At 43.5% G+C, this 14,046-nt stretch overlaps 1 protein-coding gene across 5 annotated transcripts in view; it reads right to left on the bottom strand.

Moving 5' to 3' along the window:
- Window positions 1-14,046, bottom strand: part of SLC36A1 (solute carrier family 36 member 1) — a 245,499-nt gene that overhangs the window by 202,814 nt on the left and 28,639 nt on the right. For 4 of the 5 annotated variants that reach the window (XM_025043051.1, XM_025043052.1, XM_015585244.2 and 1 more), the window contains exon 10: window positions 12,038-12,207. In XM_025043051.1, coding sequence (XP_024898819.1) covers window positions 12,038-12,207 — 170 coding nt within the window. Of the gene's footprint in view, window positions 1-2,561; window positions 3,604-12,037; window positions 12,208-14,046 lie in introns of those variants that run through there. The other variant, XM_006906427.3, reaches the window with a different exon arrangement.

Here is a 14,046-nt window from a genome sequence, read left to right as displayed (position 1 = left end):
GCACAATATAAGTAATGCCACTTGTGAATGGTGACAACTTCTAGGCAAATTGAATAGATGCCGGGTCAGCTCTTCCCAGCAAGCACCTGCATTTAAGAAGAGATACATTGCCAGCAGGAAGTAGGAACCTTGCTTCCAACAGCAGCATTTGCAGGAGAGAACAAGGTTGTTCTGAGTAGCTACTTCTGAGCTAATGAAAATCTGGGGCTGCATTGGGGGAGACTGGGAAAAAGACACAGAGCCTAACAGTACTGAGCCAGAAAACCCATGGTTTGCCTTTGGTTTAACAGATGCAGCCTCACACTCCAGAAGGCCTTTGCTCCACTGCTCCTGATCAGACTACTACCTGTGCTGGGGCTTTTTTACCGAGCAGTGCACAGGGAGAGACTGGGCAGCTGGTTCCTAACGAGCAATGAGAAGAGACCCGGGAGGGCTCCCTGACTGCAGAAGGCCCGCAGGCAGCAGAAGAGGAAGCTGCCCTGAGCTGGGCCAGAGGGCTGATTCCAGAAGAGGAGGAAGGGCTGCCTCTTGCTACCGTCCTCTGGCCGACCCTTTATTTGACACCTAATGCAGGCACAACTACACAACCAGGAAGGCCCACTGACTGGGTCCACCTTGCCTGGGTCTTCTGAAGCAGCCATGCAATCAGGCTTTCAAAGTGCAGGAGCACAGGAAAGAGATCAAACAAAGTGAAGGCCTCGCCAAATGAGGTTCCAGAAGCCCCCAAACTACAGCCATTTCTCCTACACACTGCTTTCTCTACCCAGGAACCATGAAGCAATAGCCTGCATTTCGCTAAGACCTAGAGCCAGCAGACCTCAGTATTGTGCTGTTCAGTCCTCAGGTCTCAGCATCGCAATCCCAGTGTCACCGCCCACTTGGACAGGACTGCTTCTGGCAGCATCCTGCAAGCACAGAAGCCACCACCGCAGAAGCTGCAGGCAGGACACATGTCTGACTCCCTGCTACTGGCACACACCTTCTCACTGAATGCAACTCTCAGGACCACTGTGGAAAGACTGCTGGAGCCCAGGCTTGCAAACAGGAGATGACAATTCCTGAACCCCACTTTGGTAACTTCTAAGCCTGAGGCTTCAGAGAGCAAGGCTACTGCCACCTCTAAGTAGAATCTTGGTCATATAAGAACCTATTAGTGACCAACAAAGAGCAGAAAGGATGGGTGATGTATCATTCTCCTAAGGAGGACCAAGTTACCAAGATAACATCTTCTTAAGTTAATAAATTGTTAGGTAGCTTAGGAGTCACTGCAATGAGAGAGTCTGGCTCTAGAACAGAAAAGAAAGAAAAAATGCTGGGGCTGTGGAGGTGGGTCACAGCCCTTATGAGCTTTGGTGAAACACAAAAGCAATAGCCCTGATAAAGTTGTGTTGTTCTCCCTTCTCTCAGGGCAAATCGTAGCCCCATGTAAGCAAGAGCTTGGTGACAAGAGTAGAGAACAGCTGGACCCTACTACATATGCAAGCACGCGCGCGCGCACACACACACACACACAGAGCTCAAGAGATGGAGAATTAACGAGTATCCTTTTGAAACACTTCTCACATCAAGAGGGAAGAAGGAGCGGCCAAAAGCAAGGCGATGTACCTTCCTCTGCCTCCTCTGCAGTTTATTCCCAAATCTGAAGGTTGACCTTGGGAGGAGCCAACCCTGAGGCTATTTCTGATACTCAGGTGGGCATGGGGGTTGTGGCAGGGAAAGACCGCGCGCGCGCACACACACACACACACACACACACACACACACACAAACAGAGCTCAAGAGATGGAGAGTTAACGAGTATCCTTTTGAAACACTTCTCACATCAAGAGGGAAGAAGGAGCGGCCAAAAGCAAGGCGATGTACCTTCCTCTGCCTCCTCTGCAGTTTATTCCCAAATCTGAAGGTTGACCTTGGGAGGAGCCAACCCTGAGGCTATTTCTGATACTCAGGTGGGCATGGGGGTTGTGGCAGGGAAAGACAGGGGTCACAATTAGTGTTGAAAACACAGGGGACCGAAATCCCAACCAAGTGGTTTCTTTAGAGTCCAGGTCATGGAGGCGACCAAGACAGGGCACTGTTTCTGCCCTGGCCCCCGTTGATTGTAAACAACCAAGCACCACGCTTAGTGTTAGACCAGCTGCCATAAACTCTGAACTTAATTTTGCACTGTGCACATTGACCTCACCATCTCATACATGGCAACAGTGGGGTGTCTTCCTGGAATGACAGAAACTGAATGCTGCCATGCTGTTTGCATGTCAGGGGCTGGGGCTGAAAAACAGGCCTGAATGCACAAAGCAACTATTTTATAAGCCTCCTGTGGGCAGAAACACATCTCACTCAGCCATCTTTTCCCTTGGCCTAGCGCACTGGCAAATATTTCCTGAGTCCTTTATATCTCCTCAATGTAAAATCAGGCTGGTCGAAAGGAGGCAAAGTGTATGCCTCCGCACAGAGGTACACCTTCAGATATACCTGATTAAAACCTTTGGAGTAGTCAGCCAGAAAGGCTGAGGACCTAAGCAGACATATCCTGGAGCAAGTTTCTTTTTTACAAGTTACAAGTTTACTGAGGAAGGAACAATTCGCAATCACCCCAGATCTAGAGACAGAGTCTAAACCCAAAAGCTAATTTTAAATAAAATATAAATATTTTCAGTTGAGGCAGCACTTGATACCTTTTAGGAGCTAAAGCAACTAAGAATACAGTAATGTGATCCACATGAGGAATTCAAAGTGAAGGTGTTGCTGAGGGTCACAGCAAGCCGAAGAGAGTAAAGATGAAAAACGTCAGCTTTGGGGAATGGTTTTAAACTACTAGGTAGACTCAGATACCTGCTGAAGACTTAAATAGGTAGGAACAAATTGAGGTAAAATATTTGGGAGAGATACGAGAGATAGGCCTGGCTTTATAAAGAGGGAGAGTTCCCACTTATTTAATCTATGCCTGAACCAGGAAAGGAAAAACATGAGGTGGGAGACACTAAAATTTTTAAATAAAGTGAGCTGTGCAACAGGAATAATTTGGGGCCGGTGAGTCAGAGGGAGGGAGGCAGGTAATGGAGGAGGCATGATGAGAGAAAGGAGTTGAAAAGTTCTGGGTTAAAATAAGTACAAATAAACAGTGATGGCATTGCCACTAAATGTACCTCCTGCATATCTGCTACCCATTCTCCCAGCTGCCCTCAGTCCTACCTGGCCCAGGTAGAGGGGTTCCTGGATAGCAACCTTGCTTTTCACCAGAGCCTGGACCCTCCTTGAGGCTGTGGGGCCAGGTGCCAGGGAACACACAGGGGTGGGGTGGGCAGGTGCAGGGAATGCACCCAGACGGCTAGGCAAAGGCACTGGTAGAGTTGATGAAAATGGGAGCATTGCTTGGCTGGATCAGCTCATAGAGAGCCTCATACGTCCCCACCACAAAGCCCACGAAGCCCAGGATGCTGATCAGGGCGTCCTTGGTGATGGCGAGGGGGCTCATCCCCTCTGAGTAGTAGGTGGTGATCTCCAGGAGGGGCGGGATGATGAGGGCCAGGGCACTGCTGCTCACGGAGCCCACTAGGGAGATGACCAGGTCCAGGCGGGGGATGAGGATGGCCAAGATGCCTGCGGGAGAGAGGACATGGATGTTCAAGACTGCCCAGAGCTGGAAGGGACCTCCTCACTATTCTACAAATTTCTTACGTATCCTTCTCATAGAATGGAGAGCTTTAAAGAAACTTATCAACATTATCCAGCCCAGTCTTTCATTCCACAGATGCAAAAATAGATGCTCGGAGAGGTGAAGTAACTTGGGTCTCACTGCAAGGTTGGCAGAACTGGGACTGAAACCCAGATCTCCTGACTCCGGTCACCTAGCTTTCAGCTTTTCCTACTACAATATATGACTCCCATCTTCCCAAGGAAAAGGAACCAAATTACATTCCAGGGCAATCTGGTTTCTACCAAAGGAGAGAGAAAGCGTGGAGCAGAAAAGGAAGTGGAGCAGAAAAGGAGGTGAAACTTTTGTGAGCAACTATGTACCTTCTTACCACTGAGGCTACCTCCAACATCGATAACTCCACTTGACTGACAAGAAACAAAATAAGGGGGAAAAAATCTTCCTCCTTCTGGAATGAAACCATGATAAACTCCTTTTTACAGAGCATTTTCGTACAGGGAAAGTGGAAGTAGTTCTGTGTGCAGCTGACCCCAGGAGCAAGGCCCCACACAACGACCACGTCCCTGTACCAGGACAAGCCAGTGAGTGGCTCCCACACCTGAAACTTAGCCATGGGTTCATGTGTGGAAGGTGGAAATGACAAAGATGAACGGGCGCTGCATTGGAAAATACCACCGACTTCCATACTATACCAATGACTGCACCACCGTCAACCTGGTCAGACAGCACTATTTAAATCACGGAGAGGAGGCTTCTCTGACCACACTGATCTGGTGCCCACTAATCTCACTATTCCCATCTAACTCAGCTTTCCACTGGGGGCAAAGGTCAATGTTTCACAAGTTTATTGTAGATTACAGGCTCTGGAATTAGGCTCTTGTGTTTGACTCCTAGCTCTGCCCAAATGACACTGGGGAAAGTTATGGCTTCTTTCTATTCCCCAGTTTTCTTGTTGGTAAAAGAGGGATACTAATAACTGCTATGTCACAGATGTCATGATGATCAAAGGCACTTAACAAAAGGCCTGGTATACAATAGGCACATAATTCAAGTAATATTATCATCACTCGTATATATTTTGCTACTTATGAATAGTGTAAAAAAGCTCATTAGTAATCAAATATATTTTGATGGATTGTCTTCCTCACCGCCAGCCTCCAACTGGATGTTCTCAGCGTTGAGACCATGATCCAGACACATCTATTACCTCCCTGAGCTCTGTGACAGAGTTGCATTAGCCATGGGGGTTTCAGTTCTAACTTCTTAAAGCAAAAACCTAGTCAAATCACTCTTAAGACAGCATCACACAGGTGAGAATGCCAGAACTCAGTCCAATGTAGCCGATTTTACCCTTCAGATGGACTATCTGAATCAAGCAATCGCTGCCACTTTGGCTGAGCACCAGACGAAAAGACTGGGTTGCATTTACAGGACAGGTTTTATGAGAAACACTTACTTTTAAACAGGAGTACCACTCCCTGCGGTAAAAGGAGAGGCCCGTGGGAACCGAGGTTGACCAGGGGAGGAGCAGAGTCACATCTCCCATCTCACTCTGAAGCTGTGCTGCCCATACCCACACTGTACTCACTAGCTATTCTAAATTTAAATGAATTCAGTTCTTCATTCACACTGGCCACATTTCAAGGACTCAACAGCCATCTGTGCCTAGTGGTTACTGTCCTGGAAGGACAGATGCAGAAAACTTTCATCTTGGCAGAACATCATGTTTAGTAGACAGCAATGCAAAGCAACTACTCATTGGACTGAATTTGCCTCAGCTCCATGGATCTATAATTCTACAATATTATTACTGTCCTTGTGAAAAGAGGCCTGTGATGGAAAGTGACAGAGCTGGGACTAGAATCCAGGACCACAGGTCCCTGATACAGTCACATCATAGACCTGATGAGTAAAAAAATACAGACTAATACCCACAGAAGAAGAGAGAACAGAAGATCTAGCTGATTAGAAGAAAGATCCTGTCGGCGAAGAACTGGGGAAGTCAGATGTCAGGTTAGCTTTCCCATGGAGGCACCACAATGGTTTGGCAGAGACTCTGGTATACCGTGAGCCTGACCTCTCTCTGTTTTGCAAAGGAAATCAGACAAGGGTTTCAAAGCCTCATAACAAAAAGCCAGATCTGAAAACTGAGTCTCAAATCTGCCCCTGCCACAATTTCATAGCTGTGAGGCAATCCTGTCCTTTCTTCTTCTAGTAATCAACCACAGTGGCAATTGGCCATTAACATCTTCACTGTTCTGAAGCCCTCAGAAAGTCTACAAAACCTAGGCTTTTAACTTGCTCTGCAAGTTAAAAATGGTCTGTTTCAGCCTTAGCTATTTCCAAATCAACGGAGTTGGTGATATTTCTCAAACCTTCAGGGTCGAATTTGCAGGAAGTTGAAGGTAAAGTATCTGTAAGTCAATGACAAAATGGCATTCTCGTCATGGATAACCTAAAGTTCAACAAGACTTGATCTGCTACATGACCCAGAAGAAGACATTTGCCCTCTCTGGGGGTCTGGGTTTCCATCTGCCCAGTGTCAACCTCATAGTGATAGCTCCAGAAGTTCCAATTTGGGTGAGTAGTAGGGTAGAAACAGCTCTGAGGCAGCAGCAGTCAGAACTAAGCTCAGGGAGAGGCTGGTACACGAATGTGGTTGCAGTGTCAACCTCATAGTGATAGCTCCAGAAGTTCCGATTTGGGTGAGTAGTGGGGTAGAAACAGCTCTGAGGCAGCAGTCAGAACTAAGCTCAGGGAAAGGCTGGTACACGAATGTGGTTGAAGAGTACAGGTTCTGAACTCAGAGCCTAGGCTCTAATCCCAAGTTCGCCACTAACCAGCCAGTTACTTAATTTCTTTAAGACTCATTTCCCCTCTGCTAAATAGGGATGGTCAAAAGAGATCATTCATGTAAAGAATTTAGAGTACTAAGCACACAATAAATTCTTCCAAAATTTTAGCTAATATAATTACCAGTCCTTGCTCAATAGCAGGCTTGTGACCCAGAGCAAATCAGCTCACCATTCTGAGCCTCAGTTCATTTACTCATGAAATAGGTGATTGTTCTTATACTGGATGATCGCTGAAGTCTCACCCAACTCCAAAATCTTAAGGAACTATACAATGCAGATTTTAGTCACTTAGGAATGTGTTCTGGGATATGTACTTCAACTCATTGTCAGCTGGGAAGCACTGTGTGCTGCTCAAGAGTGGCAAGCGGAGCAGTGGGACCCTTCTCCTGGAACACATGGTTGTGTCAAAAACGTAGCTTCTAGCCCACCTGGTTTTGTACCATTAAAGGGAGTCTGACTTATTCCTCTGGTGCCAACCCTTGGTCTGCACAAATGATCCAGCCATGTCAAGAGAAGAGAGGCCTTTATCAGGGACAGTGAGACAGACCTAGAAGGAGACAAGTCAAATGACCTGCCTCGCCCCTCCAGCACCAAGAGTCTGTCATTATTAGCCTGGTGGACAGATAGGCATTAATGATATGAGTTAAGTGTGCTCCATCCAATCTATAAGAATTAAGTGGAAACAGAAACAGAAGCTTATGCGATCAGAATCTTTTCTCAGATTGGACAGAGATGTTCCACTTTATCATGATATTTAAAAGCAGTCTAAAACACTTGTTCTTATTTTTCAACAAAGGATATATAAGTATGCTTAATAAAAAATATCCTTAATAGAGATTTTTAAACACAACAAAACTTTTCCCTTAAAGCTAGGTCCACAGGCCCTCTTCCTATCCTAGATGGACCAGATTCCACAACTGAAGCCTAAATAAAGCCTGATATTGGAGAAAGATAATGGGGGAAGAAGGCAAGAAGAGTGAGCCTCCCACTAATATGGTGAGGGAAGAGACTGAGGAGACCCAAACCAAATTAGCATAAAGAGCCCCAAGGACTCAACAGTAGGGATATCTGTTTTGCCACCATGCAAAATGTGGCAAACTAGTTTTAACTAATTCCAGAGGCAGGAATCAGGTACTTAGGAAAGATATGGGAGCAACTAAAACTTCTTCTAGCACTCACTGTCTTTATTCTAAGAGTAAAAGCCCTCTAGAAAGAGAAACTCAACAAGATAGAGATGATCTCAGGAAGCAGCCAACTAGGAACATCCTCTTCCCACGCTTTCCACACTCTCCCGCAAAAGAACACCCCATACAAAGAGCAAGACAGCAAACGCCCAGCTGGCAGTTCCAGAGCCCTCTGTAGCAGCTTAGCTGCGGCATGTACAAAAAGAGGGGACTGCGGACAACTCAGTTGGACTACATGATTAGTCAAGAGGGCTTCAATGGTATTACTAAACATCTTCTCTTTGGGTTAAGAAACTAAAAATACGATCTTTCAACAGCTGAAGCAACATGAGGCAAACAGCATGTTCAAAGAAAGAACTGATTGGGATTCTGAAGTCTGTGGTTTTAGACCAGCAGCAGAAAGAGCACAAGAAAAGAGAAAGCACTTAAGAGAACAAATACACACACTTACAGAAATATGGTCTAAAATCATATACCAGTTGGACACTAACAGCTCCAATGTCCAGAAGCTCATTCTGCTGTTTCATTATGATGGATGCTGGTGAAGCCCACCTGTGTTACTCTTAATTGTCTAGAAACCTACCTTTAAAGTTAATTACAGTCTTACAGAATATATATTTTCATTCAGTGGGGGGTATAAATTTTTAAAAGTACAAAAACAAAGGAAACAAATGACATGTCCAACACTAAAGGAGTAGTTTAGTAAATATGATGCACCAATATAATGGAATATCATGCAGCCATGAAAATATTTATAAGAATATATATATTCATGATATAATATTAAATAAAATGCAAAAGGCAAAGTTATGTGTATACTATGATTGCAACTATTTTTAAAATGCACCCATGAGGATTAATATAGAAGATAAAATACCAAAAAATAATTATTTTGTTAAGACAGTGGGATATTGGGAATTTCTTCTTCAATAACCCAGATCTAGATACTCTTCAAATGTGTTTACATTAACTCTCTTTTTGCGAGCAATATTTTAGTCAAAATTTAAAATCAGGCTCAAAGTAATTGTATAGAATCATGGAATTTTAGACTTGAGAGAAACCTTAGTGATCAGATACCCTTCATATCTTACAGTTGAGGAAACTAAGGGCTCATGACGATTCGGGGTGGCTGCTAGGAGCAGGGCACGGGCACAGCTAATTTATGCTACTGCCCTTCTTTATTATAGCTGCAAGTGTGAAAGACCAGAAGGTGCTGGGAATCCACTCTGTTTAGACTCGGAAGCTTCATGTTCTAAAGGTCAAGCTACTGGAATGTTTTACAGCTATGCATTCCAGTCTAAACATGTCTCTTAGTTGATATGGTTCTGTGTTATTACATCTTTAACAATAGGTTTCTGAACTCCTCATACCTAACTGAAGTGAAATGTTTCATATGGCAAATGCCACAGAAATTAGTGCCAACCACTGAAGGACAGGTTAGTGCCTCAGGGAATCCAAAGGAACTATTCTTTCTGCACCTCTGGATTCCCCAGATGGAGCCAGCCTCTCACACCCTCTCCTTCTACACAAGCTCTGGGCATTAGGCGACCTGCAGAGTTGGCATTTCTAAACATATGGACTGGAAGTAAATACTGACCCATATGAAATCATAACGAAATGAGCACCATTCTCTGACATATATTTTCCCTGCCCCTCCTCCCCAATAGTCTGAAATTAAACATCAGAAAGTAGACACAACAATCTTTACAGGATGGGGGAGAGTGGCGAGAAAGTTGAATTCCAAGTGGAAAAAAAAATGAGGCTAATCCAAATTGCCCTGCTCCTCTTGGGGACGGAGGGTGAGGAAGAGGAAAAAAGTTGGAAAGAAGACAAGAAAACACCAGAAACAGCAATAACACAAGCTGCCATTAAAATTTATGGGTATAATTGAAAACAATTATATCAAAGCTCTAAAATCATATACCCATTAACTTTGTGCACAAAGAAAGTACAAAGAAACAAAAAATGAACTCACATAAATACATTTAAGTTGACGTTACAGTGAAATGCCTCTCCCAAATCCCACAATTACTTCAGTCTCCAGGGAAAGGTTGGAGAAGTCAGAGTGCTCAGAGATGAAGGGGCTGCATCCTTTAAGAGGATAACAACGCAATGCTAAGTCACAGGAGATCACAGGAGAAAGGAAAAACAACTGAAAGCGCTTGAAGATCAAAAGCAGCTCGAATCCTTTGAGCATCATGCTGTAAAAGGGAGGTGAGATCCAGACAGAGTCAGAAAAAGTGATGCAAAAACCAAGGACAACTAAGGACAGCATGGGGTCTATGAATCAGAGACTGGTGGCTCCTGCGGGGTGCAGAGGAAAAAGATCTGGCAGGAAGCAAGACATATGTTACTGGAAGCTAAAGCCAGGCTTCAGAAAGATATGGGGCTGTGAGGGGAATCGGGCCCAGCATCTATGCCCCAGCTTTTCGGGAAGAGAGAAGCTGCTATCTAGGCAGTGACAGCACATTTTACCTAGACAGACGTAGTTTTTCTGGAGGAACTACTCTGAAACAAAGCCAGTTATGTGAACCAGCCCCATCCTTTCTCCCAACACCTTTGGATCCAAGAATTAGAGCCCTGAGAGTTGATATTATGAACACCTGCATGTGGAATCCATCTCCTCAAAACTCAGAGCTAATCCATCCACAGAAGAAACATATACATCTGAATCAAAGCATCAAGAGTTGCTGGCAGAAGACAGGAGCAAAATCTAGAGTCCAAGCATCTTATCAGCATATATTAAGGAAATTTACTGGAAAAGCAAGATGTGTCACCTTCCTTCCTTTGCAGCAGCTCTGGGGCTGCAGTGACCTATAGACAGACTTGGGCCCTGAATTAGCTGCTAGTGGGCTAGTTCTACAGTCTGAAATAGAAGAGGACCGAAGGTCTCCCAAATAAAGGCTACGACCACGAAGTCAGATTCTTGGTTGCCAACAGCTATCTGGGGCTGGAAAAATCAAGGTGTCCACTCTCTGCCCAACTCCTACCCAGAACCAACCAGCAACAAATCCTCAGAAGAAGTGCTGTCCAAAATTAAATCAGAAAGTCATGGAAAGGCCTTTAGTTCCATAGCTCCAGTGAGTTCTTTCCACACAGAAATCTAGGATGTTAAGGTTCCACCCACTCACTATCTTTGAAGTAACATAAGAAAGAACTGCAGGTGGCCTGAGGAGGTCCATTCCGGGAGAAGCACTAGTCTGTTCCCTGAGGACTCCATTCTGGGATAGACACTAGCCTGCTCCCAACATTTTGCTTGGGTGGCTAAAAAGGGTGGATAGTCTCTTGCCTGCCCTTCTCTTGTTAATGGCCAACCAATAAAATCATTTGATTTCCCATTCTGAGTGAAAACCAGACAACATTCATATATTTCGTCCCTAAACACTCAATTCTGGTTCAATTAAAAAATTATAGAGACTATATTTATTCCGAAGACAGATGAATAATAAAAAAATTTCTAGAGAAGTCTCAATCTAATAAGCAAGATGTCTTATCCCAAAAGAATAAAATTTTTAAAAATAAAATAAAAATCCAAACATTGCCAAAAAAAGGAGTATATGATTCAAGCATTTCAATTTGGAAAGCAATTACAAATCTCACAGTAATTTAGACAGTATAGATCAATTCATTTGGGGTTCTCTATTTTATCAATCCACATAATCTGAGGAAAATAGGAATTTATGTTTATGTTTTAAATTTATGCCAGTTTCAACCAACAACAAATACACTGACATCTTGTCTCTCAATTCATACCCCTAGGTGTGTGGTTCAGGGAAGAAAAATTAAACACAAAGTAATAAATCAAACATCTGGTTAATCAACAGAAAACTTTCTAAGAAACATGTTTATGTAGACTGACATCCAAAAATGTCTAGAACTAGAGTAACATGCAGCCTCAAAATGAAATCTAAAGAATAGACTGTCAAATGGCAAAAATGATTATTTTTAAAAACCAATAAACATGTACCCCTATCGAAGTAACCTATACTCCGTGAGAACAAGGGTAAATGGCTCTCTTTTAGGCTTTTACCATATTTTATATGGAATAATAATTATATGTCTTTACTATGACTTTCGACCACCTCTATAGCATTTCATACCATACCAAAAAATAAATGACGGTCCCATTCCCGTGTCCTTTAGAGTACATATGTCATCAACTCACTTCATCACCTGGACATGCCTCAACTCTGAAACAGACAGCATGTCAAGTTTCCTGTTCACTCAGCGCTGGCAATTTCACTACAACTCAAACTCTCCCTCATGAAAGCCCTGAGGAGGACTGGGAGCCCTTCGGGAAAAAACAAACAAAGGCAATAATTCTCTTGTGTTCTACTCACACGTCAGGCAGACCAGCAGGGTGCGCACGAACAGGTCCACCACCAGCTCCCAATGCTCGGGCACACGCGACACAAAGAAGGGGATGATGATCTCAGCTGGAACGTAGAACTGGAGGGCGTAGGTGAAGAAGATGCCGATGGAGTAGAGCAGCTTCACCGACTGGTACAGCCTGCAGAAGTAGCCCAGATATGTTCAAAAGTCTGCTGTGCACGCTCATATACTAGCAGGGAGAGTGCAAAATGGACCCCTTGCAGTTTGGCCATATCTATCCAAGTTACAAATGTCCTTTGGACCTAGCAACTTCATGTCTAGCAATTTATCTTGCAGATATACTAGTACGTGTACACAAAAACTTATATTCAAAATATGTCGTTGCAGCATTATTTAAGTACAAAAGACTGAAAAGAGTTTAAATATTAATCAGTAGGGAACTGGTTAAATAAATCCCCATACAGCAGTTAAAAAGCATGGGGCAGAACTCCGAGAGATGACATGGAATTAGCTTTATGATATACTATTAACTGAAAAAAAGCATGAAGCAGTATAGTGTCTACAGTGTGCTACAATTTGTCTAAAAAAGAAAAAACTTCCCCCTCGCACATATATATGTGACATTCTTAAATACACTAAACATCTCCAGAAGGAAACAGAAGAAACTAGTTAATATGGTTGCCTCTGAAATGGAAAATGTAGAACTGGGGACCAGGGGAGGTGAGTGGAAACTTAACATTTTCTGTATATCCTTTGAACATCTGGAATATGTACCAAGGACATATATATCCTTTCAAAAATAAAAACAATTAAAAATACAATTGAAATGTAACAAGACCCTCGTACATCCTTCCCAGACAACTCAGAGCTCCCCGGAATCAGATGATGACCACGCAGGACCAACAGGCAGAAACAGAATCCAGAATCCTACAGCCATCTTCCTACCACCACTTCATGTGCAGCTTCTCAGGGAGACTATTAACTCACCACAGGATATCTCTATCTTATCCCATGCCTAGGAATGTGCAGAGTAGGAAAAGAGTCTTTGAAGTACATATGCATCAGACATGGTCATTAAAGGGAAGGCCACCTTGCACCTAAGCAAAGCTCCACGCCAAACAAGACCCTCAAGTGTTAAGCAGCAAAAAACACTCGCCTCCCTCCCTTGTTGGAAATTTATTTAAAAGTCGTGATTATATTGTGTATAATGTGCACTGAATTTCTATGTGGTGAACTTAATACCTACAAGTTGTTCTTATGCTATAAGCAGGAGAACATCCTGGGAGAGACTGAGTTTGGCAAAAGGTCTTACTTGCTCCAAGAATAGATGATAAAAACTCTTTGGAAAAATCAGCTGGTGGCTCTATAATTAAACTCAGTACAGCAGCAAAGCCTTCTGGAATGATGGGAAGTCTCAAATCAAGACAGTTACCTACAGAGTTGGCCAAATGAATCACACCCAAATGGAGAAAGATTAGAGCAGCTGGGTTTGGAATATCAGAGGAAAGAAGACAGATGTTCATCTATGGCTTCAGATTATGTGTGCTGCTTCTGCTGCTCCTGATCTGTTTTTCTTGTTATGCTAAGCTACCCACCTGGCTCTTGATAGGGCACAAATATTTAGAAATTTAAAAGCAAGCATCAGAGAGAAAGAGAAAGAGACTTTCTGAAAACAATGGCCTATTTCAGGGCTACCACTTGAATGGCCATATAACAAACTTAGTCCCCAGATCCCTGCTGAGTAGAGTGTCCTGGGCTAAACACTGACAACATTACTGAATAAACATTTTTCTAAATTTTCTGTTTGTCCTTGCACAATGCCGCACCCAATGAGAGCTCTGAAAAACACATACAGGCAGATCAACCAGGCTGTCCTGAAAGGTGATTCTGATCCCCAGGGCACTCAGCAAGTGTCTCAATGTCTAGCCACAGCTGTTCTTCACATGAAATTTTAATCTTCAAAACATAATTGTTGCTTAGGACACATCCTGTGACATCTACCTTTTAAGGAAGCATT

The sequence above is a fragment of the Pteropus alecto genome, unplaced genomic scaffold, assembly GCF_000325575.1.
Source record: "Pteropus alecto unplaced genomic scaffold, ASM32557v1 scaffold40, whole genome shotgun sequence".
NCBI classification, from domain to species: domain Eukaryota; kingdom Metazoa; phylum Chordata; class Mammalia; order Chiroptera; family Pteropodidae; genus Pteropus; species Pteropus alecto.
This window is presented reverse-complemented; position numbering and strand designations above follow the sequence as displayed.